This window comes from Rhinopithecus roxellana, chromosome 9, assembly GCF_007565055.1.
Source record: "Rhinopithecus roxellana isolate Shanxi Qingling chromosome 9, ASM756505v1, whole genome shotgun sequence".
NCBI lineage: Eukaryota > Metazoa > Chordata > Mammalia > Primates > Cercopithecidae > Rhinopithecus > Rhinopithecus roxellana.
The window spans coordinates 35,391,918-35,417,545 of record NC_044557.1 but is presented as its reverse complement, the minus strand read 5'-3'; the positions used below and the strand labels follow the sequence as shown (position 1 = coordinate 35,417,545).

At 38.3% G+C, this 25,628-nt stretch overlaps 1 protein-coding gene across 1 annotated transcript in view; it reads right to left on the bottom strand.

Moving 5' to 3' along the window:
- NKAIN3 (sodium/potassium transporting ATPase interacting 3) overlaps positions 1 to 25,628 on the bottom strand; it is a 751,074-nt gene that overhangs the window by 65,515 nt on the left and 659,931 nt on the right. The window contains exon 5 of the mRNA XM_010360366.2: positions 19,000 to 19,060. Coding sequence (XP_010358668.1) covers positions 19,000 to 19,060 — 61 coding nt within the window. The remainder of the gene's footprint in view (positions 1 to 18,999; positions 19,061 to 25,628) is intronic.

The window sequence follows — 25,628 nt, the reverse complement described above, 5'->3', positions numbered from 1 at the left end:
TTATTTCCAGGCAACCAGTAAGCAGGGCTTAGAACTTGCCCCAGGCTACAAGCCTCCCTGCTGAGAAAGCAAGCAGGGCTTTCAGACTTCACCCCTCCCTGCCTGCTGAGGCTTCTGTGGTTGTATCTGTACTTCTCTTTTGCTCCCCCACCACTGCAGATTCTGTCCAGGAAAATTCACATTATGTTTAAATTATTACAAAGTTTAGCAGGAAGGTTCTTTCTCCCTGTGGTTTTTCCCCAATTCCACTGGCAGCCTTCCCCAAGTTGCCTTGTGAAATAAAGTAAGAAATGGCTTCCCTGGTCTTCCTTGGGGGCCAGGAGTCCCTACAGGGCCCTTCCCAATGCTGCTTCTGCTTTTATATTTCACTCAGCTCTCTAAATTCGTTTCAGTTCTAGGTGAGGTTAAATTCTTCTCCTGTGACCTGAATTTTCAAGTTCCCCAGTGAGGATGTATGCTTGGAAACAGATGTTCCCCCTCTCACACTTTGGGCACTCACAGTTTTCAGTTGTTTCACGGAGTATGCAGTGGCAAGCCACTTCTTTCAAAGACTCTGTGAATTCTTTCAGTTTTCCTGATATTTGCCTGCAGTAGTTCTTGGTGCAGAAGTTCATGATGTGAGTCTCCACATGCTGTTCTCTCCATCTGAGTGGGAGCTGCAAGTTAGTTCCTATCTGCTATTTTCTTTGCAATGTGGTCAAGAATAGTTTTCTATGTGAAGGGTTTTTTGGTCAACTGAATACGTATATGAAGGAAATAAAGAATGATGATTTCTACCTCACATGATATGTAAAAATCAATAGATCACAATGTAAGATGCTTAACATATAATATAATATGATATAATATAGAAGAATATCTTCATGGGACATAGTTTAGGCAAAGTTCTAAAAAGTATGAAAAAGTACTAACCACAGAATTTCTTACTTTAAGCTTAATAACTGAGCTATACAAATTAAAAACTTTTGTTCGTGAAAAGGTAACATTGAGAATGGAATTTCAATCTGCAAGAATTTTTTACTGCAGAAATATATATTGAGTTAAGAAAAAATTTTTAACAGAATAAGCAAATGACATTAGGACAGAATTTTATGGGAGAAGTGGAATGTAGAAAATGTCCAAAAATAAGATGGAAAGATGGAATGGTTTAAAATTTCAACTATTAGTTAAAGTTTGTTTAGGGACATTAAAATGGTTAATGATGAGTGTTAAATCACTATAGCATTTAGAATCCATGGGATACTTTCAGAATAGTAATGCTTTCATTTTTATTATTAAAAATTATAGTTATTTTGTATGGTGTTAATTTATCTAAGCTGGAATTATGTGTCCTGGAATTTCCTTCTGTATATGGTTCTGAGTTAGGGTTGGCTGTATAGACATTTGTGAGATTATGCAAGACAAGTGAAACAGCAGTTCTGATGCTCAGGAAGTTGGTATAGAGTCCCAGGCTCCACTGCAGTTCACATGTGGAGTGCTGACAGCTGAGAGCAGGACATGCCTGACAACTGAGACCACAGTAGGGGTGGGTCACTTACACAGCTCAGTGGATGTCAACAGGAAAGATGGGAAAGGAAGTGGATGTCTACTCCTACTCCTCACATCCCACACTGCCACATCAACCCTGACTTCAGAATCAGTCCCTGTGCTTGCACTTGATGTGGTTGTGAAATGACTGAGATGGCCGAGTTCTGAAAGCCACTACCATGAAGAAGAAGCATTAAGTCTGGTCTTTGGAAAATAGTGGTGGTTACGCTTTTGTTTTTTAAATCATACCCACAACATCTGTCATGTCATATTATCTTACATTGTATCAAGTCAGACTTTAACAATGGTGTGTTCTTCCATTTAATAATTGCATTGGATAGCCATATAGAATTTTGCAGCTATTAAAATGAAACACAGTTTTTGTTTTTAAATTTTTTTGTTGTTAGTTTTTTTAGTATTTGAACTGGATTCTGAAATTCTGTTATTCTAATGATAAGCTTCACATATTGAATATTCTGTGCTGAGACAATTGATTTGAAAGAAGATTATTGAATGTGTTCTGTTACATTTGCCTGCTCATATCCACTTAAATTTTAGTGGGCTAATCCATTATTTTCACTATATTGTGCCAGTACTTTATATTATCACTCAATATTTAAATATGAATATTCTGGTTTTAATCTAGTGAGTTACTAATGTCTCTCTTTCTCTCTATATATAATCTATCTCTTTTAGTCTATTTATGAAGAACTTTATTGTTAACAAAATTCTGGAAAGAAAGGTACTACTGCATTTTGGAATGCATTTGGACTTTGGCACCCAAAATATCTGGATTAAATATTATTTGCAGTTCTTACATGCTATGTGAGTTGGGAAAAGAAAATTGTAGTTTACTCATCTGTAAAATGAGGACAATGGCTGCCTCACAGGGTGTCATTACCTTATACAAGATAATGGCAATGGAGTGCCGGCACACAGAAAGCATGCAGTAAACAGCAAGCTGTTGCTGACTTATTTAAACATTTATCTTATTTTGAGGATACACTCCCATCAACTGTTATTTCCAAAATTTCAAAGGCTCTGTCTAATGTAGGATTACATAATGATTTGTAAGAATTCCAACATTCTGTCCTCGCTATCCCTCGAACAGTGTTGTGTCCTTGTGGAACTTGCACGAACATGTGCTTGGTTGGATTTCCTCATATTTAAAATGAGCAGCAACTTTGGAAGGGAAAATTGATTAGTGTGCCACATTTTGAGGACTAATGGTTTTATCTTCTATGACTTTTTTATTCTAGAAAGAAAGCTTGTCTGCATAAAGATCTCTTAGGAAAGAAAAGAAAACTCCATGGAGGCAGAATTCGTGAATTTGAGTGTCATATGGAAGTGTCGTCCTTCTCTCTCTTCAGGGCTGCTGCTGAATAGCTCATGGGCAGGTCAGTGCCTGGTGCTCAGGACAATGCTGCTCACCTTTCCTTTAGCTTTTGCCTGACATTGCTTTCATTTTCTACCCCCTTTTTTCCCTAGTAGCACAAACCATGAGAGAAGATCTCTCTCCTGTCGTATCATTTCAAGTCACGCCAGAGAGTCTTTGAAAATAATATCTCCTTTGAGTAAGGTGCCCAAAGTGGCTTTTTCCAATTGTTTTCAGCGTTATTCCTTTAGATCCACTGATACGCTTATTCTGGTTATTCTGTGAGGAACCCCTGTACTGTGCTTGCTTTAGGGTTTTGTTTCTGATCCTTGAGTCAGGGAACCAGGCTGTAGAGTCCCTATAGGTGTGCATTTACTGCTGCTGCAGCTTCTGTCACTGCTTTTTGTTGCAAGAGTTGTACCATATTAATAAAGATGTCTATAACACACCACCTCTCACCATTCCAGCCCTCTCCTAACATATATACACTTTTTTGTGTTGATTTTCTCACATTTGGAAAAAGTAAGTTATTTTTCTTACTTTAGTCTGCATTTTTTTCTTTTAAGAGACAGAGTCTTGCTTTGTTTTCCAGGCTGGAAGACAGTGGCACCATCAGGGCTCACTGCAGCCTCAGTCTCCTGGGCTCAACAGATTCTCCCACCTCAGCCTCCCAAGCAGCATGCACCAGCACACCCTGCTACTTTTCTTTCTTTCCTTTTTTTTAGAGAGAAGGTCTCACTATGTTGCCCAGGCTGGTCTCAAGCTTCTGGCCTCAAGGGATCTTCCCACCTTGGCCACCCAAACAGCTGGGATTACAGGTGCATGTCACCACACAAGACTTTTTCAGTATCTTTAATGGTACATTTTCTCTTAATTTAAGAGTTACTCAGCTCTTTTTAAAGACACACAAATTGTGCTCTCTTTCTCTATAGTAGATATGCCCTTAATCCTTCCTTAATCTTTGTCAAGAGCTCAGTAATGAGATGGAGTGGCTGCTTCGGCCTTACTGAAGGCCCTCTCAAAGTTTTTGTAATTTTTCAATTACCATCTGTTCAGATTCACTGGTGGCTGGGGTCTTTGTGTCAGTGTTGCTGGGCTCATGTGGAGGAAACTTTTATTCGGGAGAAAGCAAGATAGGAAAAAGTTCTTGAAAACACCTACCTTTTCTATTTTTGGAGCTATTCAACATTTTTATTTGACTGTACTTCTGGCTTTTGTTCCCACTGTGAGTACAGATCTTTGGAATCAGATGTTTCCCATACTCAGTGCTGACAATTTTCTCCCATTTTAAAATTTTTCAATAGTGTATAATATTTACATAATGGGATAATGAATTTCTAAACTCTTTGGAGTCAACGAAGCAGAATAGAATGGCTGAGAGGAAAAGTCATGGTCAAAAAGGTATGAGGCTTAAAACAATCCTGAGACTTTGCCTAAATAGTTTTAGACAAATTCTTTTCCTATGTAATACATTTTTTCTTAGTTATCCAGTTTTTTCCCTCTCTCTATATATATATTTTTTATCATTCTTATTTAAGTCTAGCCAATGTTTTACTTTGCTCTTTAAATCAAGTAACAAAGGCTTGCTGGCATTGAAGTCTCTTTATAATTCCTTTTTACTGTCTGCTTTCACAATTTTGGACATTTCCCTTCTGAAGTACTTTCTTTTTTTATAGCTCCTATTAATACTTTTGTTTCTTTCTTTCCTAGGACAATCTCCATCGAAAATGCCATTTGCTCACTGAGATCTCTTTTATAAATCCTTTTTCCCTTTCTATGAATTACTGTTCAAAGAAAATTGAATTTGATCATTTCATTCCTAAGATTAAATACATTCACTGCTCCACATGATCCAGCAGAGCATCTGAAGTGGTGTGATGTGAGTAGGTACAGATGTGACAAGGTACCGATTTCCTCATTCCCTAGGGGTGTGTGTGTGTGTGTGTGTGTGTGTCCATTGAGTGAGGCTTGAGGTAGCTAGCCTTCTAGGCCAGATATTTCTTGCTGGGAGATGGCTAGTTTATTTGCCACTGGATGCCTATAAATGTTGGAATTCTCCAGCCAGGCCCCTGTAATCCCAGTGGGAAGCTGAGGTGGGAGAATCACTTAAGCTCAGAAGTTCGAGGATGCAGTGAGCTATGATTGTGCCACAGTACTCCAGCATGGGGCACAGAGAGAGACCCTGTCTCTAAAAAGTTAAAATTAAAAAAGAGGCATTTCCATGAGTGCCAAGTATGAAATAGGTTGAAAATCACTAGTGTAAAACGGAATCCAAGGTCCCTCAAGGACCGATCCACCATTCATTTCGTGAACTGAACATCCCCAGTAACTTATGACTTCCTGATTGATCCAGATTTTCCACAGACAGTCCTAAATATTTTATGGTATCTCTAAGCTTTTGTAGCTTATTTTCCCTGGTATCTAAAATGTCTTTCCTTTGTTCTCTTCCTGATGACATGTTATTTTTCACATGAGACCATACTATATGCTCTGAGCAGCCACATTTGATGACTTGAGACACAGTTAGCCTCTGCTTATGTTTTCTATGCATCTGATTCACTTTACACAGACCACTATCTGCATTTCACTCTTCTGTAATTGTTTGCCTACCTCACTTCCTTAATAGAATGTAAGATCTTCTGGCAGATCAAGTTTTATTCGTCACTGTATCCTTGTGGCCTAACTCACAGAAGTCTCTCTTCTCAATAATTGTTTTTTGAATGAGTGAATCAATTAATAAGTGAAAAATTAGCTATTTAAGTTTGTTTATTTATTCTTGTTTTGTTTATTAGGACAATATTTGAAGGACTCAAAAATGATATTAATCATTACAGTGACTTCGTGTTTGCAGGTTAAGTATTTAAGGGACTTACAAGTCTAAAATTAAACAATAATATGTTGCATCTGGACTATAAATGCTTTTGAATATCAACAGTTTAGTGAACTCAGAACAAGAAAAGATATGAGAGAAATACAGCCAGTCAAACATTTCAGTGTGCATAGGAGTTAGCAGCCTACCTGAAATATGGGAGGAATACAGGATTCCATCAGGCAATATGATTAAAAGAAGCAAATGGAATGTCAATAAAGTGTCTGTCAAGCCATATGAAAAGATGTTAAAATGTTTTAAAGGGCTAACAAGTATTAAGGCAACCAAAATGAGACTTTCAGTAGGAGTAAAGTCTTCTGTGTATTCAAATCTACTGTCCTTTGAGTCCTGTAGTTGTGGGCTGCTAGATTATTTTATGGAATGAGATTTTCTTTTGTTCCAACAACTCTTAAAGAAAAGTCCTTTAAATTCATTAGTGGTAAGCTATAGAATCTCCTTAGAATTTGGGTCCTGCTTCCCAGGTGAAAATTCCTCAACATATAGAAACCTTAAGTTGTCTGAGATGCTTATTTATTGGAGAAATGTATTTCTAACACGTGAAATTAACTATAGAGAAAACAAAGTAAGCTAATCTCATATAGTGTTAATACCATTTCAGAAAGTACAGGTTAGGATTTTATAATCATTGGGATAATCTGTGTCTGCATGGTATATAAAATCTTTTTAGTTCTTAAGATAATCAGATGGATTATATTAGATTTGATAGATTCACCCACTGAAACCAATTCAAAATTTTAATTGAGTGATTGATTTTATACTTGTGATTTTAGGTTGAAAGACATGACAATGTTTTATTAAATTTGGGTAATGTTAAAAAACTTGAGATTTAATTTATGGATGAGCTTATTTTATTAGATTTATTAGATTTGTTGTATTGGCTTAAAAACCAGCAAATGTTTTGTTTATTGGTACTAATACATGAAGGACTTCCAAAAATGATAATTACAATGAATTCATGTTAAATGTTTAAGGGAATTTAAGTTATAAATGGAACAGATTATTTAAAGGAACGTAGATGATTGAATTTAAATAGATTGAATAGTAATTGAAGTTTCAATGTGTTGGCTTATGCCTGTAATCCCAGCACTTTGGGAGGCTGAGGTGGGCAGATCACGAGGTCAGGAGATGGAGATCATCCCAGCTAACATGGTGAAACTCTGTCTCTACTAAAAATACAAAAACAAAATTAGCCAGGTGTGGTGGCAGGCGCCTGTAGTCCCAGCTACTCGGGAGGCTGAGGCAGGAGAATGGTGTGAACCCGGGAGGCGGAGCTTGCAGTGAGCGGAGATCGTGCCACTGCTCTCCAGCTTGGGTGATAGAGCAAGACTCTGCCTCAAAAAAAAAAAAAAAAAAAAAAAAAGGATGAAATTCTGATACATGCTACAATATAGTTGAAAATTGAAAACCTTATGGGACGTTAAATAAACCATACACAAAAGAACAAGTATTGTGTAATTCCATTTACATGAGGTAATTAGAATAGACAAATTCACAGAGATAAAAAGTAGAATAGAGGGCAGGGCGCAGTGACTCACGCCTGTAATCCCAGCACTTTGGGAGGTCAAGGCAGGTTGATCACCTGAGGTCAGGAGTTCGAGACCAGCCTGGCCAACATGGTGAAACCCCATCTCTACTAAAAATACAAAAATTAGCCAGGCATGGTGGCAGGTGCCTGTAATCCCAGCTACGTGGGAGGCTGAGGCAGGAGAATCGTTTGAACTGGAGAGGCGGAAGTTGCAGTGAACCAAGATTGTGCCATTGCACTCCAGCCTGGGGGACAAGAGAGAGAAACTTTGTCTCAAAAAAAAAAAAAAAAAAAGTAGAATAGAGGTTACTTGAGGCTGGAGGGAGGAGAGGATGACAAGTTGTTGGATGGGTACAGAGATTCTGTTTAGGACGATGAAAAAGTTCTGGAAATGATAGTGTTGATGGTTGCACAACATTGTGAATGTACCTAATGCCACTGACTTGTACACTTAAAAATATTAAAATGGTTAATATTATGTTATGCATTTTACCACAATGAAAAGAAACTCTCCCCTATAGTGATTATTAACACTTATGAGATTTATAAGCAGAATACTTAAAGTTCTATGTAGCATCTAGAGCAGGGGTGTCCAAGTTTTTGGCTTCTCTGGGCCACATTGGAAGAAGAATTGTCTTGGGCCACACATAAAATATGCTAACATTAATGATAGCTGATGAGTTGAAAGAAAAATCTCAAAACAATCTCATAAAGTTTTAAGAAAGTATGCAAATTTGTATTGGGCTGCATTTAAAGTCACCCTGGGCTCATGTGTCCCGTGGGCCGCGGGTTGGACAAGCTTGATTTAGAGCTTAAAAAAACACAAAAACACAGTTTTTAAAAAATTTGTTACTTTGAAAAAAATGCATAATGGGTTAAAACCCTGAGTAGATGTTAATAGAATTTTCTGGGCAGAAAAGCCTCCCTCATGAAAATGTACAAAGTCCTAGAGCAACTTTGGTCTTCACCTGTTTCCCTGAAACTTTCTTGTCTCAGTTATGAGGAAAACACAGTATGACACCTTGGCTTTGACTTTAGGGCTAGTAACTAAGAGTGTTTGTTTTCCTTAAGTAAAAAAGAAACAGATTTAATTTACTTTTCCAAATAAACATGTAAGTGAGTAAATAGAAAATGAGGCAAATATAGAACAAAGGAAAAGAAAATAAAACTTAAGCCCAACCTGTGATTTTTTTCTCACAATATGCGAAAACGCAGTATGCTTTTTATCCTTTTCACAGAGACCTCCTGCTCAATATGGGATTTACAATGAAGTCTCTGAGACAATCTGACCTTTAATTCACTACTCTTTTGAGAGTCAGCAGGTCAGGGAAGCCCAGATCATTTCTTCGACCATTTGCTATGAAGCTGCTTCTGAAGTCAAGCCCTTTGTTTTGACTGGAAACCTTTCCAGTAAGTGATTCCCTACATGCTTACTGCTCCTTCTGCCAGGAATGCTCTCCTGGCCTTTGCCTCCTAGCTCCTTTTCATCCTCAGGTCTCAGCCTACATGTCCTCTTCTCAAAGAGAGCTTCCCAGGCATGCTGGAGGCACTCCTGTTTGCTGAATGCCTGATACGCTGGACTCCTGACTCTCCCTTGAGTGACAGGGGAACTCCTGCCTCTTTCTACTCGGGGTCTTGCTGTCTGGGAGGCAGCCTTTCTCTGACAGACTCTCTCAGGTGCTCCTCAGTTCTTATGCCTCAAAGGCACTTATCACCTGCTTCTCAAGTTAATATGGTCAACTTTTCTCTAAGCAACACTCAACGACCCAGGCCCGTTTGATAATGTGGCTCCGGCATTTGAAACGTGCGGCTTCCAAAGCTTCAGTGCTGGTCTATGTCCAGCAGGAAGAGAGGATAAGAGCATGAAGAATCACATGTGGAAGTTATTTAGGGGCCCTCGTCTAGAATACAATCTCATGGAGCACCTAACTGCCTGGAGGCTGGGATAGATGGAAAGAGAAAGAACTGTTCCCTTTTATGAGGAAAAATGTGGATAAAATGGAAACACTAGTTTATTATAACTTAGATATAATTTATAATTAACTTACTTTGTGTCTTATACAATTTAGAAGGAAAGGTAAATGCTTTTATCAAATGTTCCCTATTTTTTTCATACTTGCTTTCAAGTCATATGAGTACTCCCTAACATCTCATTTAGGTGCCAGTTTCAAATATTGTTCCCAGTAAGAACACTAAATTATTATTTTTTTCTTAGTAAAGTACATAGTGTAGAGAACATGAAGATGAGTGTTCCATATATGCCCTTTATTGCTGGTTACTTGTATGATACTGCTTTTTAAGGAATTGTAAAATCAGATCTTCATTAAATCTTAAATAGTTGGTCCAAGACTATAGCTCTTAAAATATTATATGCCATTTTGTTATTTAAAAGGATAAACATCTCTTTTATTGTCTGGCCTTACTTTAAAACATTTCTGTTTTATTGACTGACCTTACTTAAAATGCTTTAGTATAACAGTGTGGATGTTAACATAAGTTCTATAGTAGGAATGATTAGTTAATATTTTAAGGACATAATGACAGCTCATCACTTCAAAAGCAGCTTGAACAAGTTCTTCAGAATTTGTTACCTGTGTCTGCATCAGAAATCTGCTTAATCTGCATATGAATATTAAAAGTACCTTTAAAAATAGAGGCATAATTGATGTACATAGTTTTGGGGCACATGTGATAATTTAATACATTCATATGATTTGCAAAGATCAAATCAGTGTACTTGGGATATCCATCACTTAAATATTTTTATTTGCTTTATGATGGAAACATTCAAAGTATTCTCATCTAGCTATTTTGCAAAGTGCAATAGATATTGTAAATTATAGTCACTCTACTATTGAACACTAGATAGTAAAAAATAATTTTTAACTGGCAAAATATGTGCTGTTCAAGAGATGGGATTTTCTGGAAATCCAGGGGAGAAAGTGTTCAAGGAAGGAGAAGTCAACAGCAGCCAAAGCTGTCAATCAATCTTGAAAAGATCCGAGAGAACTTGACAATTAGGAAGTCCCTGCTGGCCTCTGAGACAGCATGTTCAGTGATAACTCAGGAGGCATGAGAGTGAGTGGGAGTAGGGTGAGGAAAGGAGCGCTGTCAGTCTCGGCCACTTTGCAGAGAAGTTGGGATGTGGAGGGAAGGAGGAGTATGACAGACAAGAAAGTGCAATTCATGCCAGGTGGAGTCAAGGGTGATTTCTATTTTTTTTTTCTGGTTTATGTGACTTTGTTTATAAGCTGAAGGGAAAAGACCTAGTGGAGGAAGAAGCTGGGCAGAAGGAGTAAAGTTAGGGGAGGGGACAGAGAGAAAACCTAATTAAGAGAGCAAGGTGCTGAACAGGTGGGTGGGATGGACATAGCAGCCACAAAAGCCACGGGACAGAATGAAGTCTGCTTTTTCTGATGATGATCATAGATGGATACAGACAGATCTGACAGAGAGACAGCCTGGGAACTTGAGGAAATCATTCTCACTGCTTTTATTTTTTGTGTGAAAGAGTCTCAGTGACGGAGTCTTAATGCTAAGAGGAGAAAGCCGCCGGCGGTCACATTACCTCTTTGGGCCTCACTTCTTTATCCCAAAAATGAGGATAGAAACTCTAAGTTCTCTAAAATGAGGCTAGGGTGCTCTGTGGCACTGGCATCTCAAATAACTCACTTTTAGGGGCCTTGGAGAAAGCACTGATGAAGAATGAGTGGGAAGGCCCCGTGGCGGGTTGGGTGGCTCACATGTGAGGTTGTGAGGTTGCATCAGGACATGTGCTCCTCTCTGCATCACTAAGCAGCTTAGGGACAGACGTGCAGAAGTGGAGGATCAGTAAACCCACAGTGGGGCTGGCGGAGCCAGCTTAGTGAGACCATTGAGAAGGGGGGTTGTTGGGATTAGAATACTGAATTTAGATCTAAACTGGAAACACAGAGGCCCTGGCACAATGCTGTCAACTGCTCTTCTGCTGGGCTCCTAAATTTTACCACTAACAACCAGGATAAAACTATTGCACAAGATCCTCATAAAATCCTTACAATCCATTTTTTTTTTCCTTGCCATGCATCCAGGGTGTCATGAGGATGTGATTTTTAAATTTGGTACTCTGCTCCCTCATTATCACATCTGCATCCCAAATCCCTCATTTTCCACTCCGCACCATCTGGATGGCAGATTCTTCATTCTTCCTTTTCAAGTAAAAGGATGCTGCACAGCCTGGCACTGTTGGTAATGGTGAGAACTGGAGAGCTCCGACCTGTCTAAAGCAGGGAGTAGGGAGGTATGATTCCTCCTTCTGAGCAGGCAGGCATTTGTGTAGAGGGCCTGTTTCAGGGATGAAGCTGGTACATCAGACCTCGTTACTGTAACTCTGGAGCACAGAGGTCAGGGTGTTTTAAAACCACTCCTGATGCTGACCATTTGTAAATCAGTGAAGAAGGAAATGTGATGTGCCTGATCATACCTTGAAATCACCCCCACTCAAAAGCATCATCTATAGAACTGCAGTGTCAGGGCTGTAGGTGACTTGCGGATCCTCAAAGAGGTGATGTGATTCAGCAGTGGTTACACAGCTAGATATTGGCAGTTAGGACCACCATTACCGAAATCATTTCTAACATCTGGTTTCAAGTAGAAACGTAGAAAATTAGAACCCCTTCTGGGATGCAGGAGTAGTGTGCTTGCTGGTCTCAAGTTTTTGGCAAAACAGGCTACACCTTCTCTCCAGAAAATTTCCAGATAATGTAAGTGCATAATATAGGGGCATGCTTTTGCTCTGGAAAATTGTTAAAGATATAAGTGCACAAATACCTTATTATGAATTAATCGTTTTTTTTTTTTCCTGTGGTACAGGGAATGGGAAGTTTAAATTTTCTTAGTGAGTGAGGAAAGAGATATGAGAGATAATGTAAAGACGAGCATTTTCTACACTATGTATTTTGTACAACAAATATTCACTAATTTCCTATGATGTTCCATACACTGAAGCAGGTTCTGAGATCCTAGGGTAGGTAAGACATGATCTCCACCTTTCATGAGTGGCGAAGGCAATTAATTAAAACGTAAATTGAGCGCAGGTTCAGAGACTCAGGGTCTACTGAGGCATGGAGAAGAGGAAGAGGGTGTTTGTGAGAAGAATGTTAAAGAACATGTAGAAGTTTTTAGTTATTTGAAGGGAGATGCTATGGTCTGAATGTTTATTTCCCTCCTCCCCCACCAATTCATATGTTGAAACCTAATCCCCAACGTGATGGTGTTAGTAGGTGAGGCCTTTGGGAAGTGATTAGGTCACTCATGAATGGGTTAGTGCCCTTATAAAAGAGACCTCAGAAAGCTGCCTTACCCGCTTGCCCATGTGAGAACACAGGAAGAAGAGAGCCACTTATGAACAGAGAAGTGGGCCCTCAGCAGACACCAAGTCTGCTGGTACCTTGATTTTAAACTTTTCACAACAGAGCTCTGTGAAATAACTTCCTGTTATTTATAAGCTACCCAGTCTATGGTATTCTGATATAGCAGCCCAGAAGAACTAAGACAGGAGGTGAAGATGTTTCATTTGATGATTGACTAGGTTGGGACAATCAGGGAAGAGTCAGGGGATACAAGGAATATGCCCAAGCTTTTCAGCTGATGTGAAGAGCTGTCATTTATATAAATGGAAATAGAGAATAAAAAGGAAGAACCTTCTCCCTGATCTCTGCCAATGGAAATCCTAATCATCTTACTGAGTCCATTTGTTCATACATTGACTCATTCATTTAATAGTCATTCATTGAAAATTGTGCAGGGTTCCCATTATGTTAGGAAATGGGGTCAGCCCTGGTGAAAAACATGACTTTAAAAAATTACAGTTGTGTTAAATGTTGCCAAGGAAAAAGCACAGTGTGCAATGAAAACATCTCACAATATATCATCAGTATCTAAAACTAACCTGGAGAGGGTGAGAGGAAAGTGATTAAACTTTGGAAGAGACAGCTAAGCTGAAATCCAAAGGGTGTATATAAGTTAGTGGGTCAACAGAGGGAGGGAGCCTCTCTCAAAGGGCTGGGTGTGAAAGCGCTTGGTGGATTCAGCAAAACACATGTGACTGGAAGTGGGTAAGGGAGGAGAGTAGGATATATAGCTGTAGATGATTCCTAGTCAGGCTGAATTATAATCAGGAGTCCTGGCTTAAGGAGATAGGCAATCATCTAGGCTCTACTTCACTGTGAGTTTAGTGCTAATCTTGGACTTGGTTCTGGTAAAGGGGCTTCTCTATCTTTCCCCTGTGAGGAGTCTCCAGTTGGTTTGCGGGTTTGGGCATTTGAACGCTTATGATATTCTTGAGAGAGAGTCTGTCTCAGTAACCTATTTAAGGGTTAGAATCTTATCACTCAGCCAGGGCACTGTAGCTGGGATCCTGTTCTGGACTTCCCTTGTGTGGGGTGGCTGAGGTTACAACTCTGCTGGTCCCCACTCTTTGACAGTAACTCCATCCCCTTCACCACATGTTGCAGATGAGTTGACTCCTAAATGCCTGCCTTACCCTGTGAGTGCATCCCATTCAAGTAAGTCCCTGTTTTCTCAGGAGTGTTCTTGTCCAGAACAAAATCAAGCTCTTGTTCTGATGTGGCACAGTGGAGGTTTATTTCATCTCCCTATACCTTGACTTTCAAAATTACTAAAAATATATCTAATTGTATTAAAAATGCAGGACCTCCACTTGCCTCACATAAACATTTGCAAGTGCATTGGAAATCTCACTAAGTTTGAAACATAAAGCAGTATAATTTCATGAAATTTGAGAACATTGGGGTTTTAAAAATGACTTTGTAAAACTGAGTTATTGGGCCCAGAAAATTTATTTAACACTATAAACTCAACAAATATTTCTTTTCCTCATTGTTTTTGAGACAGCGTCTCTGTCACCCAGGCTGGAGTGCAGTGGCAGGATCTCAGCTCACAGAAACCTGGAATCTCCATCCCACCAACCCCACTTCCAACCCCAAGCTCAAGTGATCCTCCTATCTTGGCCTCCTGAGTAGCTGGGACCACAGGTGCATACCACCACACCAACTATGTTTTTGTATTTTTGGTAGAGATGAGGTCTCACCATGTTGCCCAGGCTGCCCTTGAATTCCTGAGCTCAAGTGATTTGCCCACTTCGACCTAGCAAAGTGCTGGGATTATAGGATTGAGCCACCACACCCAGCCAACAAATACTTCTTTACTGAATTCTACATGCAAGGCATTTTTCTGAGTTATAGGGTTACAATGGGGAGCAAAACAAATATTCTGCCTCACAGATCTGTGCTAGTGGGAGGATTAGCTAGTCATTGTGTAGATATTTGGCAGAGCCATCTCAGCAAATTAGGAAAATGTTTCAGGATCTAAATCTGAGCTCTAGTGAGGCTGATGGAGAAAGAATCAGCCTTTAGGACAGTTACATGCAACCAACTAGATAGTTACCAAAAAAGAAAATTACGCACTCTGAGAATCAGTAGACTCTTAAAGGCTTATTAGGCAAACATGGTAACTCCTTTGAAATGTTCACTCTGACTTCAGGACCATCCTTACATAGTCTTGCACATTTCTCCGTCTTTGACTCACAACATTCTCCTCTCCTCTCACCTTCAAATATCCATACATTGCTAGGGGTGCAAAACACTGGACTGGTTTTCTACTCTGAAGATCTTCCGGGTCTCTGCTTATTCCCTCCCCTGGTGTCTGGCCTTGTGGTCACTTTACTTCTCTGAGGCTTCCATACATTATAAGTTGGGGAAAGGAAATTCATAAATTAACATTCAAACTAGTCTTTTTTTTTTTTTTTCTTACCATTCACTTCTTCCATAAATTCTTAGGCAGAGATAGGATTTTTAAAAATTTTCAGCTCACACTATTGCTATGGAAATATCACCTCATTTTCTTAGAAGGAGTTCATGGGCAGACAGGTAAATACATGAACATTAGCCAGCAGGAAGCTTCAAGGACAGTAGAGCAATGAAATGTTTTTCTGATAGTTATGCTTCCTTCCAATAAAAAGTTCCTCAAAAGTATAATAGCGAGGGTCAAATATTTATATAAAGAACTATTTGGAGCTTTGTAATGTAAAATATTGAACCCACATCTGAGGGGTCCATTTCCTTTCAAAAACTGTTAGCGTTTTCAGTATACTTTTCTTTCTCATCATTCCACATATACAACCCAGACTAGCCTTTGTGAGCCCAAATAAATGTGCCAGTTGCAATTTGCAGCCTAACGTCACAAGGAGTAGTGCAAGCAACAGAAACTCTGAAAAAGCCTGGCAGTACTTATGCAAGTAAAATGCTATTTTTCAGCATCTTTCGCCTTATCTTCACACTTCTCTGAATTAAAAACATTATTTCTAGAAAGTCTAACAAGGTAATAACAAATCCACAAGTTCATTTTCAGCAAATGATTCCCAAACAAGGTGTTGACAGATTTTTATCATTTTGATTCCAGAGATTCTAGTCTCATGAAAGTGTTCATGGAGATTGATATATATTTATATATTTAAACGAAATGAAAAATGGAAGGAAGAGATATAACTAGGCTTTTTCATTAGAATGAATGATGAAAAGCGCTGACCCCACCTAGCACTCTGCCTTTTGTGAGCTTTTTATTTCATTGTCTTTGACCTGCAATCATAATCTTTATAAGAAATAGTTAATAAAAGAGGCTGAGAGGTAACCAAGAAGACGGGTGGCTAGAAATAAATGTTTCCTCAAGTATTTATTACCCTTCAGAAATATCTGTCTGAAATGTTAGTCCCATATATCCACTTTAACAGTGTGGAGGAGGGAAGTGGTAGCTGTTATTAATTTTTAAGGCTGGCTGGCAGCTTTCAGTCCAAGAACAAGGCTTAACTTTGCATTTTGAATAATGTAGAAATTTTCATTAGTTGGAATAGAATCAAAATTATGAATGATGTATTGCCTGCCAAAAAACTGACATTATATTATATTTGCGGTTCTCTTTTAGAATAAGCTTTCCAGAAGTGTACTTAGACAAATTGGAAAGATACCAGTATTGTTTACTTATTTTGTGTGCAAGTTTTGGAAAAATAATTCAAAAGACATGTCTTCCTGACAGAGGGTTGGTAATGTCATATCCAAGGGGCAGTTCATTATTGCACCTAAAAGCTAAGTGTTGGCACAAATAGTACTAGTGTATGAGATCATTGCAATTGGTTTCAGATATTACATTTTGCTCACATCTGCCTTCTGAAGACCCTGGGACAACTTAATTACATCTGCACTTTTATTTCCTACCTTTTTCAATAAAAAACATAAAATTACCCTCAGTTGAGAACTATCAGACTCAAATGTTTGTGACTGCTTTCCATTGTCATCTCTCTTCCAGCAGATTATCATGTTAAGTTAGTCTTGGGCATATATACTTTGCTTTGAGCACCCAAGTTTCGTTTTGACTCTGAATCAATTTGAATTGATGACAACACAAGTACTATATCCAGATGTCTCTCAGTAATGTAATGTATGGCCCTCATAACAAACACTAGAATTAAACTACTAATAGAATAGTCTCCTAGCAGCTGCTTCAATCCCAGTTTGAAGGGCATTGAAATAGCTGATTCAGAGATTTCTATAGAGAAACTTAAGCTAATTAAAGATGTCAAAGTCAATGGAACAACAATATCTGTCAGTGAACAATACAATTTATATACACTGAAAAGAAGGCTAATAGAAGGTTAACAAAAGTATCCATTTATATGAGTCTTTTATTTTGCATGCCATTTTGCATTTCCCAGCTTTGCTCAAACCACAAGTCTCAAGGAAAAGACTTTTGTATATTTACTGCACTAGATGATAAGACTATTGATTAATCTGCCTTTTCTCCCACTGTTAGGTACAACTGAGCACTGGTGTCTTTTGAGAGTCTTCGAACAGTTCAGTGAGGAGGAAAAGAAAGAGGACAGTTTGTTTTGGTGGTTGTTGTTGTCTTATAACTACTCAAAAGTAGGTATCTACTTTATAAGAGATTCAGCTGGGATTTATCAATTTATTAATTTTTTTACTTATTCAGCTCAAATTCCAATAACTTTCAGGTTGAAATTCCAGTTAATATTGCTCATGCTCAACCAACTGTTTTTGGCTATGCAGCCTGTGGTAACTGTGGGTTAGAAGCATGCTGCTAACCTTCTGTATATTAACTGCATCAGGTTGTAGAACTACTAATAAAACTAAAAATAGAGATTTTGAAGTTAACCTCAAAATGAAAAGTGTTGTCATTAGAACTGCACTTTTCAAGTGACAGAAACTTTTTGTCTTATCTAGCATTAAAATAAAACAAAAAAAACCTGAGTAAGCATTAAATACATGATGCAATTTGTCTGCGTGTTTTCACTGCCTGATACTTTTAATCTCAGGGTCTGAGGTTTGGTCAAATAAATTGAGACAAGACCCCATTAGATTCTGGATTACAACTCATATATCATGCACCACCCATCTATTTGATGGGAAGCATTCGTCAGACCCTTTTGAGGTTGTGTTCTGGAAGGAAGTTATAATGGCTAGCTACTTTGCTTCATTTTGTTACAAATTCAAACAATGATTGCAATGCAATCTCTGGTTTGGTTAGGTGTGATTTCTTTATCTAAAATAATTTATTTTTTGAAAGTAAATTAAAATTTTGAAAGTAAATTAAAATTTTCAAAGTAAGCTGGGCACAGTGGCTTACGCCTGTAATCCCAGCACTTTGGGAGGCCGAGGCGGGCAGATCACAAGGTCAGGAGATCGAGACCTTCCTGGCTAACAAGGGGAAACCCCGTCTCTACTAAAAATACAAAATAATTAGCCAGGCGTGGTGGCGGGCACCTGTTGTCTCAGCTACTTGGGAGACTGAGGCAAGAGAATGGCGTGAACCAGGGAGGAGGAGCTTACAGTGAGCGGAGATTGCGCCCCTGCACTCCAGCCTCGGCGACAGAGTGAGACTCCGTTTCAAAAAAAAAAAAAAATTTTTTGAAAGTAAATTAAAATATGAGTCCTTAACAGAGTTGTGCCAAGAAGTGTCTTATACATCAGCAGGTGCTCAATGAAGGCCATCTGTTGACCTATGCTGCTAAAGCTCTATCATATAACTGCAGGTCATAATATTAATAAATGTTTTTCTTTTGGGTGTTCTGCTAAAACGTGATTTAGCTTTTAAGTATCCCATTAACTTTTTTTTTAGCACCTCGTAATTTTTTTTTTTTTTTTTGCATCTCGCCTGGAAGGTTGTAAATTTTAGTTTTTTTTCATTGCATTTTTTATCGTTTATATACATATAGATCTTTCTGTAATGTATTATTGTATTGATATCACTACTGTTACTCAGACTTCAAATTCTGCCACCAACATGCCTAAAATTGTTAATAGATAAAACAACCATTGATTGTCTACTCAGCATAATGGTTAGATGTTTGATGAAAAGTTGCTAAGATATATGACAGCAATCTTTGGCCTTCTGAGTCTCTGCACGTGCTCTCATAAATTGAGAGTTTCAATATGTAGCGTCACCTTATTTGTGTGCAATTCAGTCTGTCAACTTTTGACTGTAACTTTAGTATGCTGAGTTCAATCATTTTAGACTCCAAATATAAAAGAGTTCATAACCCTGTAATGATTAGTTTTGGAAGCTGTATCTCATTCAAAAGGAACCCACAGGGAGAGAGAAAACAGTACTTACATGTGTCTTCTTCTTCCATGGAAATACTGATCACATAACAGGCATACACAAAACCCACCAACTGCAAGAGGGAAAACATGTGTACCTTAAGAATCTATGCCAAGTTTCCACACTTAAAGAGCCAATATAATCTAATAAAGATAAAAATTTATGAGCAACTTTTAAGAATTTGCAGTAGAAAACACTCTTTCAAAATGATAGCTGTGATTTTAAAAGAGCCTTTTCATTTCTATGTAGCCACAATAGCTTTCTAAAAAGTACACAGAAATGTGGGAAAAAACCAATTTCTAGACATTTCACTTAGATTTTGATTTGGGACTTACAGTTCTTGTATTTTATAATCAGCAAAGATTATTAAGAAATCCATTTTAAACTTTTGATTTTTTTCTGATGATTGAGCATTTTGTACTAGCACTCATTAACTGTAACTATTTTAATGTTTAAAAGCTACAGAAGGAATCAAAACATGTTGCTTATAAATTAAATACCAATCATCTACTTAATTATTTAAAATGTTCTGGGAATGTAAATCATATTTAGATACTAAATTGCTTTGTTAATCATACCACAAGAAAACACATTAACTTGCTGGTGATTCAGTAGTGATAAAACAAAATAGAAGAGATAATTTGTACTTTGGATACTAGTAGTTCAGAGAATAAATGCAGGTGTAGAATTTAACCTCTGCATTTCTGATGCTAGGAGGACGATTTTTATTCCATGGAGCCAAAGACACTGCAATTCCTAGAGGACAAAATTGTCAATGAATCTAGTCCAGCCTAAAAATACTTACTATAAGCACTTCAATAGGTATGAAAAGTAAATACTTAATAGCTTCTGTAGTTTATCTTCTTGCCTTTGTTAACATTTTTTTCCACCCTTTACCACCATTATAAAATAACACTGGGAAAAGAAACTTTTTCTGATAGTCCTGGTGTCAAAGGCTGAAGTTTCCAATGCAGAGAACAAGATATCTGAGGCTTTTGACTGCCCACGTGAATTAGGACCCTGAGCTTGTAATCCATCTCTGGACTGTCTAGACAAAGGTCAAGAAGCCCTGAGAGGATGAGAGGTTAGGGAAAAGTTTAGGGTGAGATCTTAGGGGAAGGACTTACAGAGAAATCTGCCAGGGTGCTGATGGCTCCTCCCACCCAGCGGGCACCTCCTCTCACCTCAAACCAAGTGAGGGGGTGCTTCAGAAAGCACTGAGGGAGCTTAATATTTCTTACACTTTGGGCAACATGGGGGCTTGGCAACCAACTCACACTTGGAAGAGTCAAAAGGCAAGAGGCTGTGTCTAGAGGGGCTTTTGGTAGCAGTGTGTGGAGACAGGACTGAGTGGAATTGGCAGGGTAGGATGTGTGTGTGTGCCCTTAGCCTGGGAGTAAGGCCTCTGGAGAGATCTTCCTGTGCTGTTCTGGAGTTGGAGCCATCCCAGAGGACTTCCTGGAAGGGCAGGTGACCTCAGAAAAAGGATGGTGGTACTTTGGCTACAGAAGGCAAGTAGGGGTGCAAAGTGGCAAGCCAGGGAGGCTGATCATCTGAGAAACAGGTAGGGATCTTAAAGGAGGGGTGGGGTGGGATTTTGAAGAACCCCTAAAAGCACCCCACAAGAAGAAGCATGAGCGTGTAGGAGCTGTCACACCCAGAGAGTATCCCTGCCAGATTACAATGGAACCCATCATGCTAACACCTTATTCCCTCCTTTTCTCCCATCATTCCTCCTTCTACTTCATCCCCACAACAACGCAGAGGAACAGTGAGAGAAGTGGAGTGAGAAGAGGAGGAAGCAGTGCTGTGTTCCCTCCTCTGCAAATCTGCAAGTTGAAATCAGGCCCAAGCTGAGCGGGAGAGTTTTTAAGTGGATGAGAATTTGCAGTGACCTGGACTAGATATTTAATATCTCTGAGGAGCTAAAAGAGCTATAAATTCTGCTTGAAATATGATCCAAAGGGTGAGATGGAACAAAGCCGTAATGTGTACTTGAAGGGGCAGTGAGAGAACAAACAAAATTGCCTTTTGACTGTATTCTAGCAACCCATTCAGTAAACCAGTTACATACACAAGAAAGAAATGGCCCCTAATTCCATCACTAATAGCTTTACAATAGATTTCTTTCCAATCTTTCTTTCTTGTAGTTGCTATGTATCACTTATACTTGTATGACCCAAGTTAATACTCTCCATAAGCTTAATTATTAATGACTACGTAAATTTGTATTATTTAAATATACTGCTATGTATTAAAGTAATGTTCTATTATTGAAAATTGTTTTCAAGTTATAAATAATATTATGAAAAATATTAATGTTTTTCCTGAATTTTTGATGATCGGATTCCCAGAGGTAAAATTGTTATTGCAGAAGTGCCATTGAATATTTTTATGACCATTTTTTATACACTATTGGTTTATTGGTTTTCAGAAAGTTTGTATCATCTATCCTACCACAGCAGTGACTGAAAATGCTTGCTTTTCCATACCATAGGATAGTTCCACTTAAAAATACATGTCAAGAAAATAGAATGGCATCTCTTCATTTATTTATTTTTGCAATAGTTCTCTTTCATCTAACGTATTTTCATATTTTATTAGTCATTTATGTTTTTTCTTTTGTGAATGACCTCAGAAGTTCTTTGCCCATTTATTAACTTGATTTTGTTTTTGTTAATTTATATGAGGTCTTATGGGGGAGAGCCTTTGCTGTATTTGTAGCAAATTTTGTTTCTTTGTATTAGCCTGTGATAGTGATGGTTTCATAATGTGGGAACATTTTATTACTAAACTGTATGTTAGAAGGCATTTGCCAGCAAACAACTTTCTAGTTCTTGGTGGGTTCTCCCTTAGGGGTATGTGTGTATATGTGTATACCTGGAAGCATGCATACATGTAAATCAAGAACTCTCTTGCATTAGTCTTCTGTTGCTGCTGTAAGAGATTGCTGCAAACTTAGTGGCTTAAAACAACACAAATCTTACAGTTCTGAAGGTCAGTTGTCTGAAATGGGCCTTATGAGGCTAATATCAAGGTGTCAGCAGGGCTGTACTCCTAGAAGATCTAGCAAACTGTTTCCTTGCCTTTTTCAGCCACAAGAGGATGCCTACATTCCTTAGCTGCTGATTCTGTCTCAGGCTGCCATCTCCCTGGTCCTTCTTTCCCCGCCTTCCTATCTTGCTGTTAAGGATGTTGGACACACCTGGACAACTTAGGACAATCCCTCCGTGTTAAGGTCACAAGATTATCAATCAATTTTATCTGCAACCTTTATTCATTCTCCTTTGCCCTGTGCAGTAATTTATTCACAGGTTCCAGAGATGAGGATGTGGAAATCTTTAGGGAACTGTTATTCTATCTATCACATCTGCCTATCACATGTGAACTCATATTTAGACTCACAGCAGGTTCTGCACAATTTAGGCCACAGTGGAGATGGAGAAATCACACTGAGAAAATTACTTAAATCTTACACAGGAACAGAAAACCAAACACCTCATGTTCTCACTCATTAGTGGGAGTTGAAGAACAGGAACACATGGACACATGCAGGGGAATATCACACACCAGGGCCTGTGGGGGGCAAGGAGAGGGAGAGCATCAGGACAAACACCTAATGCATGTGGGGCTTAAAACCTAAATGACAGGTTGATGGGCGCAGCAAGCCACCATGGCACATGCATACCTATGTAACAAGCCTGCATGTTCTTCACGTGTATCCCAGAACTTAAAGTGTAATAGCAAAACAAAACAAAACAGAAAGATTAAAGTAACCACTCAAAAAACTTAAAAAAAGAAAATTATTTAAGTTTTAATGTATGAAGTATGATGATGACATCCTAATTTTAAAAAATGATGAGAGGAAAATTTGACAAGTCACAGTTCATAGCAATCCACTCTTGTCAGCAAATGCCATCTTTTAATATTGGGAAGAAACCATGATCATCAATTTGGTGTTTTTACATCTAGTCCATGTTTTCTCATCCTACCTACAAATATAAATCCTAACAGCAGAATATAGTTATTTAATTAATTTATTTAACTTTTATTTTAGGTTTGGGGCTACATGTGAAGGTTTGTTACACAGGCAAACATGTGGCAGGGGGTTTGTTGTACAGATTATTTCATCACACAGGTATTAAGTCCAGTACCCAATAGTTAATCTTTTCTGCTCCTCTTCTTCCTCCCATCCTCCACCCTCAAGTAGACCCCAGTGTCTATTGTTTCCTTCTTTGTATTCATAAGTTCTTATCATTTAGCTCTCATTTATAAGTGAGAACATGTGGTATTTGGTTTTCTGTTCCTGCTTTAGTTTGCTAAGGAAAATAGTCTCCAGTTCCATCCATTTTCCCACAAAATACATGATTTCATTATTTTTTATGGCTGCATAGTATTCCATGGTGTATATATATCACAATTTCTTTATCCAGTCTATCATTGATGGACATTTGGGTTGATTCCATATTTTTACTATTGAGAATAGTGTAGCAATAAACATAGGCATGCATGTCTCTTTATAATAGAGTGATTTATATTCCTTTGGGTATATACCCAGCCCCAGTAACAGGATTGCTGGATTGCATGGTAGTTCTGCTTTTTGCCCTTTGAGGAATGGCCACACTGATTTTCACAATGATTGACCTAATTTACACTTCCACCAAAAGTGTATAAGCAGATCATAATTATTTTACATAGCACATTTCAAACAATTTCAAATTCTGGGAGTATTGTCTTTTCACTTTGATTAGATCATTGTTGTTTTTATTTTGCATTGTACCTGACAGGGAGCTTGTACTAGGAGGACACACGTCAACTCTGCTATTAAGAAAATTCATACATGTCCATAATTAGTTTTATCTTTAATGCATGGATTCTTCCAAGAAAACATCTATGCCACTTGAAATTTTGTGAACATTAGTTTTCTTAAAAACAGATAATATAATCTGTAAATCTACTAAATCCTGCACAGAGATTGCAGTTCATCTCAATACACCCAACACAATCGTCACTGCTAACTGCATTACACTATGGAGTTTTGCTCCCCCACAGGCTACTGCTAGCATAGTCATGCATCACATAACAACATTTCCGTCAGTGATGAACCACATAAATAATGGTGGTTTCATGAAATTATAATGGGGCTGAAAAATTCCTATTGACATCGTAGCTGTTGTGACATCATAGCACATGCAACACTCACATATTTGTGCTAATGCTGTTGTAAACAAATCTACTGCACTGCCAGTCATATAAAAGTATAGCAAACACAAATACGTATAGTATATAATACTTGATATTGATAGTGAACAACGATGCTACTAGTTTATGTTTTTATACTATACTTCTTACTGTAGAGTGTACTCCTTCTACCTTAAAAACAAAAAGTTCAATGCAAAACAGCCTCAGGCAGGTCCTTCAGAAGGTGTTTCAGAAGGCATTGTTATCATAGGAGATGACAGCTTCATGCCTGTTATTGCCACTGAAAACCTTCCCATGAAAGAGGGTATGGAGGGAGAAGACAACAATATTGATTATACTGACCCCAGAGATATTGATGATTAGGCTGAGGCTAATGTGTCTGTTTGGATCTCAGTTTTTTCTTTTCTTTACTTTTCTTTTTTTTTCTTTGAGACAGAGTTTCGCTCTTGTTGCCCAGTCTGGAGTGCAATGGTGCAATCTCAGCTCACTAGAACGTCTGCCTCCTGGGTTCAGAGGATTCTCCTGCCTCAGTCTCTTGAGTTGTTGGGAGTACAAGCATGCACCACCATGCCCGGCTAATTGTGTATTTTTAGTAGAGACAGGATTTCTCCATGTTGGTCAGGCTCGTCTCGAACTGCTGACCTCAGGTTATCCGCCCGCCTGGGCCTCCCGGAGTGCTGGAATTAGAGGCGTGAGCCACCGCGCCTAGCTGGATCTTAGTTTTTAACAAAGAAGTTTAAAAAGTTAAAAAAAATTAATAGAAAAGGGTTTATAAACAAGGATGTAAAGAAAAAATATTTTTGTACAGCTGCACAAGGTCGTTGTGTTTGTGTTACAAGCTAAGTGCTATTTTAAGAGTCAAAATTTCTTTAAAAAGTTTATAAACTAAAAAAGTTACAGTAAGCCAAGATGAATTTGTTATTGAAGAAAGTAAATTTAAAAAAACAAATATAGTATAGCCTAAGTGTAAAGTGATTATAGTCCACAGCAGTGTAGAGTAACATCCTAGGCCTTCACATTCACCGATCACTCCCTCACCGACTCACCGAGAGCAACTTCCAGTCCTGCAAGCTCCAACTATGGTAAGTGCCATATACAGGCTTATCAACTTTTACGTGTTATACCGTATTTTTACTGCACTTCTTCTATATTTAGATATATTTAGATGCATAAATACTTACCATTGTGTTACAATTGCCTATAGTATTCAGTACAGTAACAGTGCTACAGAGGTTTGTAGCCTAGGTGTGTAGTAGGCTATACCACCGAGGTCTGTATAAGTAAACTCTATGATGTTCTCACAATGATGAAATCGCGTAAGGCCGCATTTCTCAGCATTTATCCCGGTAGTTAAGTAACATAAGACCTTCTGGCATATAAGCCTAGTAAGGCTACCAGTGTCAAACTATAAGTCAGATATTGTTACTAGCTAATGTTCC